Source organism: Canis lupus, chromosome 25 (genome assembly GCF_048164855.1).
Source record: "Canis lupus baileyi chromosome 25, mCanLup2.hap1, whole genome shotgun sequence".
NCBI classification, from domain to species: Eukaryota; Metazoa; Chordata; class Mammalia; order Carnivora; family Canidae; genus Canis; species Canis lupus.
This window is the reverse complement of record NC_132862.1, coordinates 32,235,555-32,253,149: the sequence shown is the minus strand read 5'-3', so window position 1 is coordinate 32,253,149 and position 17,595 is coordinate 32,235,555. Positions and strand designations below refer to the sequence as shown.

At 39.5% G+C, this 17,595-nt stretch overlaps 1 protein-coding gene and 1 long non-coding RNA gene across 7 annotated transcripts in view; one reads left to right on the top strand and one right to left on the bottom strand.

Moving 5' to 3' along the window:
* The window catches only part of LOC140617453 (uncharacterized), a 143,209-nt gene extending 132,919 nt beyond the window's left edge, over nt 1–10,290 (top strand). For 3 of the 5 annotated variants that reach the window (XR_012017683.1, XR_012017684.1, XR_012017682.1), the window contains 3 exons: nt 3,864–3,947; nt 4,081–4,169; nt 10,088–10,290. This is a non-coding gene — a long non-coding RNA (uncharacterized lncRNA). The remainder of the gene's footprint in view (nt 1–3,863; nt 3,948–4,080; nt 4,170–10,087) is intronic. The other 2 variants (XR_012017685.1, XR_012017686.1) reach the window with 2 other exon arrangements.
* The window catches only part of GUCY2C (guanylate cyclase 2C), a 73,050-nt gene extending 57,185 nt beyond the window's left edge, over nt 1–15,865 (bottom strand). The window contains exons 1-6 of one of the 2 annotated variants that reach the window (XM_072798940.1): nt 15,722–15,865; nt 9,533–9,645; nt 7,916–7,980; nt 4,716–4,931; nt 4,052–4,173; nt 2,327–2,423 (exon numbers count right to left, since the gene is read on the bottom strand). In XM_072798940.1, the coding sequence (XP_072655041.1) occupies nt 2,327–2,423; nt 4,052–4,173; nt 4,716–4,931; nt 7,916–7,968 (488 nt within the window). In that variant the 5' untranslated portion in view covers nt 7,969–7,980; nt 9,533–9,645; nt 15,722–15,865. Of the gene's footprint in view, nt 1–2,326; nt 2,424–4,051; nt 4,174–4,715; nt 4,932–7,915; nt 7,981–9,532; nt 9,646–15,492 lie in introns of both variants that reach the window. The other variant, XM_072798939.1, reaches the window with a different exon arrangement.
* Nucleotides 15,866–17,595: the final 1,730 nt, after the last annotated feature.

Sequence of the window (17,595 nt, the reverse complement as noted above, 5' to 3'; positions counted from 1 at the left end):
GTTTAGATATATTGGGATAGGATACAGAGGAATTTGATAAATTAAATTTATGGCGAAACATAAGTATGAAGAGACTAAACATTTTCTCTAACACTGTAAGCTCCTTGACTTTAGTGTATTGATCTCATATCCTCAACTCCTCGGGGATAGTAGGTCTATTTTAAATCCTCAAAACTGTCTAAGGTTGTGCTGCAAATCATATAGTTTCCAAGCTTCCAGATCATTTGAGTGTTTTAATATGCAAAGAATCTAACATGTTTGAACTGTTATAACTAGGTTAGCTATAATTTACTATTCAAACAGTAGGTGAACACATCTATGCACCGAGGACTAGACTGAGTATTTTGCTTATAGTATCATACCTAATCCTAAAAGTACTCCTATGAAGTAGGCATCTTTATTCTCATTTTACAAAAGAGAAGTTTTAATTTCAAGATTCTAAGTAATATCCAAAAGTCAAATAAACCAGAAGTGTCAGAATTACAATTTGAAAGCCACTTAGTATCAGCTTTCAAATAAATCTCATGATCTTCCCACAACATGGCCAGGTGTCCTTTGAGTACAGTGACAAAGGAATGCCAACACTTTGGCAGGTGGTTGAGGATTTGCTAAAAGTAAGATTACACCAACCTGGCTACATTGAGGACTCCTTCCAGAGGGCAAAGCAACTATTGAAAGTGGCTGTCAATGTGGTTGTAGGAAGGAACTATTGATAGCTTTGTCTTCTTTCCTGTATTTTGAAGCTAAAAGGCTATTGATTGATTGGATTACCTTAACGAACAACTAGTAGTCAAATAGACCTGCAGTTCCTATGTTTCATTCCTCTTAACACTATGACAAGTACGTATAGTATGGGTGAAGTGACTAGGTAAATATGGGAAATATGTAGTACATTAACAGTATCCAGGGATCCCTGGGTGGCGCAGCGGTTTGGCGCCTGCCTTTGGCCCAGGGCGCGATCCTGGAGACCCAGGATCGAATCCCACGTCGGGCTCCCGGTGCATGGAGCCTGCTTCTCCCTCTGCCTGTGTCTCTGCCTCTCTCTCTCTCTCTGTGACTATCATAAATAAATAAAAATTTAAAAAAAAAAAAAACAGTATCCAGTCTGAGTAGAGACTGGTATAATGATTAATGATGCAATCAGATAAGTGAGGTCATATGATCTAGCCAATGGGGCAAGGGGCACAGGTGCACCAGTGACACTTTCTATAAGTTCAATCTGACTCAAATACCATCTTGACACAGTTTGTAGGGTCTCCAATCATATTAGAAGATGAGTGGTAAAATATAACACTGTATGTTAATTACATTCCAATTTTTTAAAAAAGATTTTATTTATTTACTCATGAGAGACACAGAAATAGAGAGAGGCAGAGACACAGACAGAGGAGAAGCAGGCTCCATGCAGGGAGCCCGATGTGGGACTCGAGCCCAGGACTCCAGGATCATGCCCCAGGCGGAAGGCAGGCACAAAACCGCTGAGCCACCCAGGGATCCCCGAGGAATGCAGCCCTGGAATTACCTTTATTTTATTTTATGATTTTATTTATTTATTCATGAGAGACACAGAGAACAAGAGAGGCAGAGACACAGGCAGAGGGAGAAGCAGGCTCCTTGCAGGGAGACTGACGTGGGGCTCGATCCTGGGTCTCCAGGATCATGCCCTGGGCTGAAGGCAGTGCTAAACCACTGAGCCAACCGGGCTGCCCTTAAAAAATTAAAAATAAATATTGAAATATAAGGAAAGGAAGATGGTTTGTATTCTCCAGAATTTTCTCTCTCTAGTTCTAGAGAATTACAGAGGATAAAATCACTACTGTGACTGGATCACAGAAGGCAGAAAAGCAAACTCATGTAACTGAAACTTTCTTCTTTACCAAAGGTGGCAAAGGAAAAATAATCTAGGATCAAAGGCCATTAGCAATAGAAGGCACAGATAAGGCCCACGTTCTCAAAAATAATGTTTTTGGGTTATTGGTTGATTTACCACTGCCTGGAAAAATATCTTAAAATCAGGCTGGAGACGAGGATCTCTGTAGATGAGTAGACATATGGGGTTAATGGGTCATAAATCTTCTGTTTTAGACATGATAATGACGTCAAAGATATGCATGTCTGCTAAGGCCACAGTTAATTAAATGAAAATGAGGGCATGATGAAAGAATAAAACATTCATTAAAATATTATCATATTTTAATGACTGAACCCCATTCAAGTCTTTGCAAAGCAAGAGAAAAGAGAATGCATCTTTTGGAAATCCTGGGAATCTTTCCTTTCTGAAAAGAGAAGAGTTCTTTCCAATATTACTTTCCAATATTATACCTACTTGAATAGATCCACTAGAATAATCACAATGTCTTCAGCCACTGCCCGGTCTCCCTTGAGGGAGTTGATGGTGCTTGGTGTACCACACGTAACAATCACTGGAGGAGAGAGGGTAAGATAAGGACGGAAATACACAACAGTCTATATACAAACAGTAGGTCCATGATACATTTATGTTTTAAGATTAGCACCAATTCATCAATTACTGTCTTTTGCTTTTTTTGTTTGTTTGTTTGTTCGTTCGTTACAGGTGTAGTGTCAGAGTAAAATTGTATGAGATTTTAAAATCCTCTGGTCCATTCCCTTAATTTCATTGATTTAAGGAGACTGGAAGCCAAGATGTCAAAAGGTTAAAAAACAAGTAGATGGCAGAGTTCTTATTTTCAACTTTATGAATCAATTCAGTGTTTATTCTCTTTTACCAGATTGGAGTAGTTATGAAAACTGTTTTCATTGATAAGTGATCTGCACCTCACCAATTGTAAAGTGGTTGAAAAAGATATAGTCAAGGAAATCTGAGAATTTATGTAGTGCTCCTAAGCAACTTCCCTTGAGCTTTGTTTGTAGCTTTTTTTTTAAAGATTTTATTTATGTATTCATGAGAGAGAGAGAGAGAGAGAGAGAGAGAGAGAGGCAGAGACACAGGCAGAAGAAGAAGCAGGCTCCATGCAGGGAGCCCGATGTGGGACTTGATCCTGGGACTCAGGATCACGCCCTGGGCCAAAGGCAGGCACTGAGCCACCCAGGGATCCCCTGTTTATAGCTTTTTAACTCAGAATTCAGTCTTAGGGATTTCAGTGGCAGAGTCCAATGTCATTCTGTGAGCTTTACTCCTCTTTGCCACCAGATTTCCCAAATGCATGACTATGAGAAAGTGGAGCTGGGGGGACATTTCATTGCATCTTTTTATATACTATTTGTTCAATTGAATTGTAAACACCTTAGGGACATGAATACTTCTTTTAAGGGATATTTATACTCCCCCCCCCCCCACATCTTGGCAATGTTTCGTACGTGGAAGTTTCTTAGTATGACAAATGCTTAATAATGCCAGCAGGTGATGATTTGAGTGATACTAGGAATTCCTAGTGAGCAAGCATCTTCCCTTTGTAGGAAAGGTCCACAAGTTATTCCTTTGCTCCTGATATATCTTATTTGTAAAGAGAACTATTGGAAAATGAAACGAATCGCGTCATAACTTAGCAAGGATGATTTTATCCCATACTTGACCTGTTAGCTGAGAGATCACTGGTCATGTGAGATACGGGGACAGATGAAAGTGAGATGGTCTGCTAACCTTGTAATTTTAATTGAAGTCAGATATCAGTAAATAGATCCTCTTGGTCATCACAGGCCCAGGGTTCAGAATGTGTGAAGATTAGTCATAAATCCAATAATAGATGCACTGAGATCAACTTAAAAAGCAGTTTATCAATGGTGAGTCATATCATTTTGGTTTATAAAAGCTAGGTTTTCGTCATTACTTTTATGATGTTTAATGTGTTTATTCAACACTATCTTTCTCCTTTCTCTGATAGGATAGAGTTTTAATCAATAAGAGGAATAATATGATGGAGTTGCATGCAACTCTGCATCTCCGCGAGTGAACAAGATATATGGAGGTAATGAGGATAGCTTTGTGGTAATAGATCTGTCAAAACAACTCATAAAAATGTGGTAGTTGTAAGGAAGAAATTGACAAAAAATTATTTCCATGTCTTCTTACCATTGCTTTTCCTATTCTGGTTCATTAAGATATCCTGAAATTGGTCATCTCGCCTCAACATTTCCTTGAAGCTAAGTTCCTGAGAAAAATAGGAGACTCCAGCCTCCAGAGCATTGAGGTACCTAAAGAAGATAAAAGAGAAACTCTAAGAAACCAGCTTAGTTTCTTCATGGCCTTCCATATTGTTTGCTCATTGCTTACAGATCTGTCTTGGAACTTGTTCATCTAAGATTCATTTCCACTATCAACACAACAGATGGTTCACACCATGGTATCAATAGTCTGGATGGTGGATATCTAGTTTAGTAAAAGTATAGAAGTTTTAGGGAATCTTCGTGTATATAAACAAATGGTAGACATTTGTCAGGTACCTTATAATGGTTTCCTGCTATTAGCAGAAGGAAGGCTGCTCTGTCTATAAACTTCATTATCACAGATAAGTTGAAACCTTTGAGTCTATAGTACAAAAACTCAGAGTTGACAGGAATATTTTATTTACTGGGTGAAATGGAGTATTGTGCTTTCTAAGTTCACCCCAAAGTTTCTAGGAAGAGGTCTTAGGGTTGATTCTTGCATTTCCCTAAATGTGGTACCATTACTCTTTTGCATACTTGGGTGGAGAGTTCATGGCCAGTGCTAGAAGCATATAAGTGGTCCTGCTTACCAGAAACAGTCCTCAGACTCGGTGCTATTCTTGAAAACATATGCAGTTTTCCAGGAATAATCTTTGAATGGCAAATTATTGGCCTTCCAAAAGTCAACCAAGAAGTACATCAGCTTCCTAGCTGGAGACATCAGCCTGGTTAAAGTCTCTTTGTAGTCACATGACAATCCAAAACTCCCAGCTGAAATCATGGGATAGTTCAAGTCTGTGTCAAGGCTAACCATAAGATGAGAAAGAAACCAATGTCAGGATTAACTTAAGTAGAACAAATATGATTCCTCTTTAACCTGTTTCCGCCTGTGGTTGGTTATAAATGGGTTCAAGTGGGTTTCTAACTTAAATAGGTGTCCCTCCCACACAGGGAAATTTTAGAACAACATTTATTGAGCATATGTTAAGCTTTAAGATACTCTGGGTATTTTCATGTTTATGTGGTGGTGTGGTTCCTTTGATTTATCCTAAAATGAATTGTCATAACATGTAGGCTGGGACATATGCCTTTGGGGGAGTAGGGCTAAGAGAACAGACGATGGCCCCCACAACTACCATAGATGTCAGGGAGCCTGAAAGATATCCTCCATACTTTTCCATCTTTGCATTGCCTTACTTCTGGCTCTTCTACGGATTACTTTAAGATACACATCACCTGATAATTTTACAGTTTTCCTTCCCCGTTTAACACATGAATCTTCTTGTGGTTCCTGAAACATGTCAACTTTCTTCTCTATTAGGGCCTGGACATAAGCCAGAAATGCTGTTCCCCTTGCCTCTTTGCCTGGCTGAATCTTACTGATCCATTGAGTCCTGAATTAAATATCTCTTTATCCTTCAGAACTTTTCCTTGATTCCTGAAGTGGGCATGTGTTTCCTATCTGTCTTTTCCACAAGACTGCAATCTCCATGAAGACAGAGGTCGTATTTGGCTTGTTCACCTCCGTATCTCCAGTCCTTGGAGTCATATGAAGACTTTTCATGTGCACTTGGTAAAGGAAGCAAAGCAACACATCCCTTCCATCTTGAGTACTGCACTGAAGGGTTTCACTAGGTGTTCTGCTTGCATCTCAGACTCCCTGTGTCCATGGTCAAATTTATTTTTTATTTTTTTCTCAAAACTGCTCCTATCCTTATTACCCTATTTATTTTAGTTATTTTTTTTGACTACTTTCCATCCCTCACTCCAACAGTTATCAAATGTTATTGATTCTACCCTTAAGTATCTTTAAAGGCTATCCCTCCTTTCCATGTCAACTGTTTATATGCTAGTTCAGCCCTCTTCTCTTCAGCCCCCCAATGACTTTCCCCACCTGTCTCTCCTGTGTGCTCAGCCTATCCTGTATACCGTTGGAACTTACTCTTCCCAAACTTGAGCTGCTTTGTATGGCACCTCCTTGCATAATCTTATTTGTTTCTGATACAAATCTAATTAAATACACTTCCCTCACTTGGAACTCATGACCTCTCAAATATAGCCCTACTTATTTTTTCTAGTTTTATCTCTATTATTCCCCTGCTCATCTCTTGCACACCAGTTAACTACTGATGTGCAAAAAATCTCTACACTTCTCTACTTCTTTGCTTTCACACATAATGCTCCCTCTGCCTGGTTGGGATGCTTATCCCTTCATTGCTACCCTTTAAAATTTCACCTGTTCTTTAACACTCAACTTATAGACTATCTTCTCCTTGAAACTCTTCCCCTCTTGAGCTTCGCTCTACCAACAAGTTGGGGCTCCTTCCTTCTGAGCACCCCACATCATCCTGTGTTTCTTCAATGGAGGGTATCACGCTCTGCCTTGTACTGGTCCCAGTGCTCCCGTCACCTTCTCTATTTCATCAGGTAGAGGCTGTGTTTTACTTAATGATCTCCACTGCGACAAAGCCAAAATGTGTCTTTGCACATGGAAGGTCCTCAGAAATAGTGAATCAATTTTCCTACTTCTCCTTTCCTTCTGAGCACATTCTACAGCAAATCAATAAGTGTTCAGATAATATGACAGTTGGGAATGAGCACAAGGAAGAGTAAGAGTCCGTATCTGCCCATACTTTGATATGGAAGATGAGCTGAGAAAGTGTTTCTGTGATGTGTCTGTGGCACATAGTGGGTCTGAACATCTGAGTGTGTTTGTAGAGCTGGTAGGAGGTGTCAGAAGCACACTTTGCGATAGAAATTTCAGAAATTTAATTTTACCTTCAGCATAATTTTCTCTATCTAGACAAAGGTGATCCTTGATTCAGGGGAAGACTGAACAGATGAAAGAAAGGCACGGAAGAGGGATTTTGATTTGGGGAAGATGTGATTTGGCACAACAAAATGTTTTGTGGTGATGAGAATTATAAGAATTGCACTGAGTGAAATCAATGGAAGGGATGAGGATGATTTTCCCAAAGGCAGAGAAATATTTTTATTGTGGAATATATTGGAAACTTTACAAATTTCTTATTTTGTTTTTTAAAGATTTTATTTATTCATTTATTTATTTTGAGAAAGAGAGTGAGTGAAAAGAGAAAAAGAGAGAAGGAGCAGGGGAGGGGCAGAAGGAGAGGGAGAAACAGCCTCCCTGCTGAGCGGGGAGCCTAAAGTGGGCTGGATGCCAGGACTCCTGGGATTATGACCTGAGCTAAAGGCAGTCACTTACCTGACTGAGCTACACAAGCACCCTGGAAACTTTTTTTTTTCCCTAAGCTGATAAGGGCACTGTGGAAGGTACTTTATTATGTTAACTATATAATCATCAGTGCTGTGAAATACCTTGCTATTTTCCTTTTTTCTAGGGCCTCAGGAATAGAACAGAGCCCTGCTAGTGCCCTGGGTGCTATACTTTTCCTGTGTCTTTCCATACACTCTGCTCATACTTTAGTGAAGATTTCCTTTATTAAACTCCTCAAATTATCCAAGTTCATTGTCTTCCCTGTCTCCTGCCAGGAATCTCACTTTTTACCTATACCATCTTGCGTCTCAGGCTCAGATGTTAGTAACTGGAGCTGAATAGCTACAGTTATTCACCCCACAGTAAGCAAAGGCAGAGCTACCTGGATAAGACAATGACACTTAGGGAGAAGTAGCAAAATGCAAGGGTTCCAACACCTCTGACTGCATTGCCTCGACTAGACTGCTATTTGATAAATCGTTTAAATAGTGATATCATGCCCTGACTTCAACTTACAGTGGCATTAGAATAACAACAGACCAAACTACTTACTACATCTGGAAGGTGGAATATGTACACGAGGGCCCCATGAGGACACAGCCCATTCGTTTGTTGTTCTGTAGGAAAAAAACAAGAAAGACAAGAAAAACAAATCTCTAAAATGAAAACAATGAATAAATGGACAGGAAAGAAGGGCAAGAGGGGAAGGCACTCCAGAAGGTTTGAAAGAGGCCCTCCTGACAAGGCTCAACCACCTGGGTGGCTCAGTGGTTGAGCCTTGTCTCAGGTTGTGATCTCGGGGTCCTGGGATGGAGTCCTGCATTGGTCTCCCTGCAGGGAGCCTGCTTCTCCCTCTGCCTATGTCTCTGCCCCTCTCTGTGTCTCTAATGAATAAATAAATAAATAAATAAATAAATAAATAAATAAATAAATAAATAAAATCTTTTAAAAAAAGAAAGAAAGAAAGGGGGCCTCCCAAGAAAGGAGCAACATACAGTGCCTTGGGCTGGGCCTCAGGCACTAAGGGAGAAAGAATTCTGAGAAAGTGATGATGCTCCGAGTGGAAGAAGGACATTTGGCCTATAAGTGAACTTAGATTCTTCGTCCAGAGGAAGATTCTGGGTGCAGGGAGAAGGACTGACAAACTGTAACCCAAGCAGTATCTGTGGGCCAGATTGTGGGAAGACTAGGTTTGGAGGTGCTTTGGAGGAAGAGGGCAAGTTGCAGTTTAAGGAAAGCTACAAAACAGAGCTAAAGAGAACAAAATGCAATGTGAACAGTGGGTGATTGTAGATCGTGTCTGGTACTACTTCTCAAGAGGAATGTGATTAGGAACATTCCATCCCTGGCTTTGGAAAACCAAGGCCTACCTCCATCTATAGAGGTTAAGGACAAAGTACATGCCTGGCATCATAAAGGGGAGCATAAACTCCCCATTCTCACTCCTGGCTCCCCCAATTTTGAGACAGATCACTATAATCAGCCACTCCTCCTGACATGAGCGGACCCCTCTGGTCAGGGTGATGCTATTGATCAAAGCTTCTGAACCATGGTTCTACACCCAGTGCTCTGCTTCTAGAAGAGCCCTGTCTTGAGTTTTTGTGGGAAAAAGGCTTCTTGCACAGTTACTTGCCTCTAGAGAGCCTGGAACATTCTTTCACTCCATAAAGCCTTGACTGGGTTTGGGAGTTGGGAGTAAGGAGGAGCAAGAATCTTTCCCTTCTCATTTCTACCCTCTACCATTACAGTTAACTACTTTAAAATTTAGGTTGCAGATTCAGCCCTTCAGCAATTAATCTGTGACCACATATAATGGTGATGACTCAAAACAGAGATCTCTAGCCTAGGGCCTTATCTCATGTACTTCCTGAGGGACATAAAAGAAGACCAGCTAATGCCAACATTTACATTTTTAACAAGTTTTGAAGACAATTTAAAACAAAATAATTCCCCTGTGAAACACTGATAGTGTACAAATAGAACATAGAAGTTTCTCCCCACTTTCCCTGATTCCCAGAGGCCCCTCATCACTTGAGAAATATATGGAAATGAAGTCAGACTATCCTCTCTCCAAAACACTCAGCTCTGTGACTAGAGATGACATAAGAGATGTTCACGGACAGGTGCCGAGCAAGAAGTATGAGCGATACCTAAACAGCATTTACTTACTGAAATTTCCCTGAGTAGGTCGATGCCTTCACAGGTGCTACTCCGGCAGTCACTTGATTTATAAATGACAGTATTTGAATAGATAAAGGTAGCATTCACAGTTACATTTTTGCCTGTTATCCAGAAATGAGGAAAAAGAGAACAGAGGTGTTATGTTTCAGTAGCTTGTAGTCAGTCATTAGATTTACTTTTTGCCAGTCAATGCAGGGAAAAAATGGATATTCATCTTCAGGCCTGGGAATATTTGAGTTCTGAGTTTACATTACTCCCTATCACTTCTTTTCTCTTTCTGTCTTTTTCTCTCTCAACAGCTTTATTGAGGTATAGTTTATCCACCATAAACATCATCCATTTTAAGTGTATGATTCAATGATTTTTAGCAAGTATATATATTTGTGCAACCATCCCACAGTCCAGTTTGACAACATTTTTATTGTGTTCATGGCTATCCTCTTTTCACACTTGTAGTCTCAGCAAATTTCTTCTACATGTCTGGAGAGTGTTAGGAAAGCAAAGATACACACATTATGATATCTGTTCTTTCACTTTCCCAAGGTGCTGATTCTGTTTGCTGCCACCATGCATGCTGCCCCCCTGTGGTCTGCCCCCAAGCCACAGTGAACTGTGTCCATCAGAGTCCAGGATCTTTGGATAATGGATCATCTTCAGACGAAGGCAAGAGCATTGATGATAATATCCCTGAGTATTGCTAGATACTACATTCTGGAAGGGAATAAAAAGACAGCACAACCATTTGACCAAGCTCTGTCTCTTACATTTTGTCTCCCTGCAATAAAAAATATTTAGGACAAATTTTAGATTCCTAAGCAGAGGCATCCTGCCAAGCCCTTACACAGGAAGTCTGGAAATTTCCATTGCTAGTCACACTGCTGGTTGCAGTATGAGTGACTTTCTGTGTGTTCTTGCACAAGCCATTTGAATTTCTCTAACTTGGTTCTCTTATACGTAAGATGGGATTAAGATAATAATTATTAAATGTCATAATTTTAATACCTTTGAAAGAGTAAAGCCTGTCAACAACAGGAGTTATTGTTCTGAACATCCAAATAAAAATATTTTTAAAGACAGAGAATGAAATAGTCTTTGCACTTCTACAGCCACCTCAGAGATGTGTCTATCAATTAGGGAGCATTTTACCTCTTGCCTCTTCTCAGGGAGGGAGGGTTAATTCAAGAACACTTATTCTCAGCCCCCAGGGGCTCCATCAGTCTTCCTTCAGCTTAGGTCATGATCTCAGGCTCCTGAGATGGAGTCCTGCATAGGGCTCCCTGCTCAGCAAGAGTCTGCTTCTCCCTCTGCCCCTCCCTCTTGCTTGTGATCTCTCTCTCTCTCTCATGCTCTCTCTCAAATAAATAAAATCTTTTATAAAGAACACTTATTCTGATACTTTGTTCAGTAAGGGATCTCAATAAGAGTTGGCAATAGGTCTAATCAAATAGGAGAGGCCAATTTATAAGACTAGTCAGAGAAAATTAATAGAAGAGGTGGGGCCAGTGATATATTTAATAACAATGAACACTTGAATGTAGTCCTGTGCCAGCCATAATACTAAATACTTTGTACCCTTTTTGTTATTTAATTTTCATAACAATAGGGAGAATATAGGGTATATGAAGCCCAGAGAACAGTATGAGTCAGTCTGTGGGTGTCCCAGAAGAAAAGGAGAGTACATGTGGGGACTAGTGTTGGAGATGGTCTTAGAAAACAGCAAGAGGAGTCAGGGAGTGATGAAAACAGGGCTTTGGGAAGATGGCCACACCAGCAGCTGTTAATATATAAGATAGGTCCTCTTCCTTCATCCCTATGACAGCTCTGCTCCCTTCTGCCACCATGAAGGGCACTGAAGATGACCCACTTAAAAATCCTATGGTCCAGGTAGCCCATGGTGGAGAGGCACACAAAACCCAAGTATAAATCCTGTACAGGACCTAGGAGAAGGGGAGCCAACATCTATTAAGTATGACCTCGGGCAAGTGACTTCATCTCTGGGGCCCCAGTTCCTCATCCATTTATAGACAGAACAGACCTGCATGATCTCTCTTACTATAAGCTTAGCATTGGGCTATGAATTTTTTGCATGCATTGTTTTAATCCTTAATCCTCCCCTGAATCCTATGAGGTTAATTAATATTTTATCTTCCTAGCTTAAAAATGAGAAGATGGAGGTCTAGAGAGGTAGATTATCTTGCTTAGGGTTACACAGCTGAAGTTTTGAATCTAGGACCACCTGATTCTAGAACTGATATGCTGTAGAACAGCAGTTTACAAAGTGTGGGTCATGGAATCCAGAGGTACCTCAAGACTCTTTCAGGAGGGCGTGGAGGTCAAAGCTATTCTAAGTACATTAAGACATTCTTTGTTATGTCCACTCTCCTCTCATGAGCATATAGTAGTTTTCCAGAGGCTTTATAATATTAATTGTGTTATTACAACAGATTAAATGCAGGAGATATGAGAATCCAGCCATTCTCTATTAAGCCTGACATTAAAGATGTACAAAAATAAAAATTGATATTTTTCTCACCTATTTTTATTTTTTGGCTTGAGAAATATAGGTTTTCTTTAATAAGAAATTTTATTTATGTGAACAGATAAAGTGCTTATAGTTATTTTAAATTAATCAATAAACAAATTTTTAAAACATTTCTCAATCTTAATTTCCAATATAGTAAATGTCAATAAATTTAACTATATAAACAAAACTCTACAGAGCCTGCAATTATTCTTAGGAGTGTAAAGAGGTCTTGAGACTAAAAAGTTTGAGAGCCACTTCTGTAGAACGTATTGTATGTACTCTGCTGCTGCCTCTCAACATTTTATGGTTATGTGAACTGTTTTTGCTTTTGTCTTTTAATCTGGTAGGGGAAAATCTCTTCTCTTTTATCTCCCCAAATCCCAGGTGATTTCTCAAGAAAATACTGAAAAATATTCAGACAACGTAATGACTTCAAATCAAAGCTTAACTTTTAAAATAAACAGTTCCCTCAAGTGCTGTTCCTTGTCTTTATCCTGCCTGCACCTCTACCCCACCATGATACCTCAGTCCTGGGAAGATAAGTGGCATACTATAGAATATAGAGTAATCTCAGAACCCTTTCTCTCCTACCAGGGCTTTGAGGATGGGGTTGGACCAAAGTGAATCTGAGTATACATGCTGGAGTCTAGGAATGGGACCCCCTTGGCACATGAGATTGTTTGAAGGGTATGAACTAGATGTGCTTAGCCATGGACCATATGTTGATGTCCTTAGGTTGAAGGAATCTCTTTATTCATGCTTTCCACCAAATTCTATCTATTCTTCAAAATCCACAGAGATTTCCTAAGTACTAGGAAAAAAATATTGTTTTCTTCCATTTGGACATCACCTACATTTGAACTCTTCATTTTCTTCAATTTAGCCCTTAAATAGATTGTCTTAGAATTTCCCCCAAATAATAATGCTCAATGTGTTTAGAAAATGAATCTATCTTTCCATTACAAACTGTACTTCTTGAATTTTCTATACATGAACATACATATAACAAGATGCATCACCATATACAAAAATTTGAGCATCATTGTATATTCTTTCATCCTCCACAGAATTCTCCACTCACTTTATCTGTTCAACTACTTCACCATTCATAACTCTATTTTGTAAATGAGATGAGTGGAACTTGGAATAAACAGCTCAATAAAGTGTTTATAATTAAGCAGTGATAGATGGATCAGGAATTCAAATTCAGATTATATGAGTCCAGAGATCAAGATCTTAACACTCTAGTACACTGTTTATTTTATATCCTGGTAACTTGTTCAAGTAACAGCAGGAAGAGCACCACAGCAGTAACAACATTAACATTCTCAACAAAAAACAACAGTGACAAAAAACAAAAAACAAACAAAAAAACAACCGTGACAATAATAAAACAACTGCTACTTATTTAATTCTTACTATGTCTCAGTCTGTGTATTAGGTATTTTATATGAATTTCCTCATTTAATTCATACCATATCCACAGGAGGTAACTATTCCCTATCGTGATTTTATAAAGTAAGGGAATTGAGGCTCAGAAAACTTAAGTAATTTGCTCCAAGTCACTGGTGAGAAAATGGTTAGATAAAAAGCTGGAATGTGAACCAAGATCTGTCTGATTCCAAATCTCTGCTTCTATTAACCACAGTGTCTAACCACTGCCTTATTTTAATGAGAAAGTTAGTTCATGGTGGGTAAAGATCTTATAGTGACAATATGATATGCTTTTTGGAACCAGACAGATATGGGTTGGAATCTCATTTCCAATAGGCAACCTGTATGACTTCAGCAAAGTTATTAAACCTCCACCATGAAACTGTGTCAATAATGCCAATCTTACAGAGCTGTGATGACTAAAGAGATTAACTGTCTTACCTAGACATGACAGGTATTCAATAAACAAGGAAACCAAGGCTCAGAGAGGAAAATTGCTCATCCAGAGTCACAAAGAGAGAAAGCTCTGGGACAGAGGCTCTAATCTAGGTCCTCAGATTTCAAATTAAAAGTTCTTTCTGTGATGCCACAGTCTTGGTAAATAATGAGATTTTATTAAATGGTCTTATATTTCCATGATAGATCTAGATCAGATCCATCTATTTACAACTGATTTTGTCTCAGGTAAGATTGAAAGAAATCTCTATTGCACAGCAAAAGTTATTACACTATTTGACAATTTATGTTATTTATGACAACTTCTTAAAACACAAACATCCTAGGAACAGAAATGTATACCATGAGGCCTAAATACATTCTATATTCTATGGACAGTCATTGGCAGAGGTACCAAACATATATATATATACCTTGTGCTAGCCACATGGCAAGGAGACCATGAGCCTAATGAAACCATGAAGCTTGGGCACTAGAAAAGAGCTGATTACCACAGAATTTTAAATAAAGAATATTAAGACATACCTTCTTTAGAACCATGAATAAACATTAAGTTGTATGATTTAGACATTGACTCCGTAATTATACTTTTGGTGATCAAGTCTCAAGAATGAAAAAAATATATATGAATACAATATATAGTAGTATTGTATTGTAGTATTTTAAAAGAATCATGAGAAATGAAAAACAATAGAAAATCATACAGTAGGGAGTAATTAGATGGTTTGGAAAAATACCTACTTTGAGGAATAGTATGTATCCACTCACATGATGTGAAGATTCACATGAAGATTGTGCAGCTATAGGAAAGTCACTTGCAGAATAATGTGAAACAAAATCAGAAGGATAGAAAATTGTTCCTGTTTCTGTACTATAGTGCTCCCAACCATGTTCTTAAAAACAAGAAACTGAGAGGCATATAAACAGACACTGGAAATATCCAGGTGCCTGAAAATTATCAGATGTGATTTTTTTCTCTTTATATATTTTATCTCATGTTACAAAGTTTATTTTAATAATTAATAGATACAGTAAAAAAACTGCAACCCTGAATTTGGTTGCAAATTTATTTTATTATGTCTTATAATAGCAGAAATGTAAAGAGTGAACAGATGGATTAAAAATCTTAGAAAAAAAGAGTATCTGTATGAATTTAACTCTCTTAATTCATCTTCTTGACTAGTAACCCTGCAAAATCTCAGGTCCAGACCAAATATTGCCTCTGAGCAGCTGCAGAAGGAACATGATGCTTCCTTGAAACTGGACCATCTGTACAGTTTTGTCTGGGGAACTTTATCACTGTGAACATCTGGCATTCCCTGGGTTGGGGTCATTCCAAGAGCAGGGTGAATCAACGGAGCGCATTGCCGTAGGACTTAAATCTTTCTACGTATCCGCTGCCTTGAAATAGAAAGGGACAAGCCCTTAGAGGAGAGTAGATCATCAGGCAAAGAACTCAAGATCTTTGCTAAGCAACCCTTTGACCCCAGAGGTGGTAACAGGTAGGAGGTGAAATCTGTGACCATATTCTTACCAGCATTAAGCAGACGTTGTCTCACTATTTCCACTCCCTCATTCACCGCTTCTTTCAAGTTATCCAAGGACTCTGGGAAGGCTGAGTTGTTCATCATCAGGACGCTGATCTCGTAACTGCCATTATTGCAATTCTGACTGATCTGGGAGGCCCAGTACATCACCCCTGGACGGAGGAGCAGTGACCACAAAGCTAAGCCCAATAGTATCATCTTCAGGACCTTGCTTACCTCAGAACCATACTCCTTGTGCTCACTTGTTTTATTCTGTGCCTTTAGGGAAGCAGGAACTCCAGCTAGACAGCCTCTAGCTGGGTCCCTTGGTGCACTCTTCCCCACGCTCCTTTCTGGTCATGCCCCACTGGTCACGTGGACCATGGAACACAGCCTGCCTGCCAGCAATTAGCAGCTACATTATGATAGGAGATAAACCAAAGTTCACTTTGCATGTTTGCTCACAGAAACGCCAGAGTTATAAACAGGGAGATTACCTGGGCCTCACCCAATAAAAATACATCAATTTGTGACACATCACTGGGAAGATGGAAAAGGGGAAGAGAGAAATATAGTATATACATAAAAAGATTTGTAAAATGAAAAATAAAGGTCGTAGGGCTTATGGAAAGCACAAATATCATGGACGATTGGTGTTTAAGTTATACCTGCAATCTGGAACTGGATCCTTAATTAGGAAGAACTGTGTTTCAATCACCAGTCAGCAACTATTTATTGAGACTTGACTAGATCCTGGGTGTTAGCAAGGCACTAGGTATACAGCTATAAGTTGTGTGGATACATTAATACCTCTATGGGACATGCATTCTGGTGGTGAAGACACATATTAAATAAATAATTACGAATAAAATCAACTGTGAACAAAAAGTTCAGAGTGCTGTGAGACATATGGCAGATTAACATAACCAATTCTAGAAAGTCAAGGAAGCTTCCCTGAGAAACTGTCCTTTAAGCTAAACCCTGAAGGATGAACAGGAGTTAGCTGAATGGAAAGAGAAGGAGGGTATGGTAGTCAGGGGCACAGTGTGTGCAAAGGCCCAGAAGTGGGAAGTGACATGGATGTTTGAGGAACTGAAAGAAACACAGCATGGTTGGAGTAGAGAGAGCTAGGAGTCTAGTGGCAATAAAGGCTGCCAATGGAGTAGAAGGCCATAGGGTTTCCCATAAGCCACTAAGGATTTGGAAGTTCACCCTAAAGGTCAAGAAAGTAACATGAACAGATGAATTTTGTAAAGACCTCTTAGGCTACCATGGAAAGAATGACCTAGAGAGAGTGGGGACATGGAGCAAATTAGGACAGTGTTTCTGTGGTCCCAATGAGAGGTAAAGGAGGCCTGGATGAGGGCAGGGGCAGTAGAGAGGGGTTCAAGAGATATCTAACAGGTAATATAGATGAGACTTGATATTTAATGGATTTGGGCTATCAGAAAGAGGAAGGAGTCGAGAGTGGCCCCTGATATGCTCAGTTGGGTAGATGAAAAAGCTATTTACTAAGCTCTAGGATTCTGGAAGAGGATCAGGTTTAAAGGAAGAAGATCACGAGTTCTGTTTATGGATATGTTGATTTTAAGGAGCCCATGCAGATGTGGGATTAGCCTGGAGTTTTGTGAAGATGACCTGGCTCTAAATGAAAGTTTGGACCCAAAAATGTCATTATTTACATCATTGACTTGATGACCGCTGAAGGCAAAATTTATGTTTTAAAGTAAAAGACATCACCAAGATGGAGGGCTAGGAGGCCCTAGCTTTTATTCCTCCATGAAAACAAATTAACAGCTGCCCACTGATGAAAATAGCCCTGGGAAAGCTTTGGAGTACAATGAAAAAGCTGCAGCAACAGAAATCCAGTGGAGCCATAGGAAAACATAATGCTTATGTTTAAAACATAAGCATTATGTTTTCCAGTCTGGCACTGCTCCACATCAAGAGTGTTCCTCCCAGCCATGACCTCCCCCTTCGGGGAAAGGAGAGCAAGGAGACTCCATCAGCCCTTACCACCGGTATGAAAATAGGCAGTTTTTGCCATCAAGGACCTCTATGGTCTTTGCCAACACTCACTCCAGCTGACAGAGCTGCCTGAGGTCCATGCT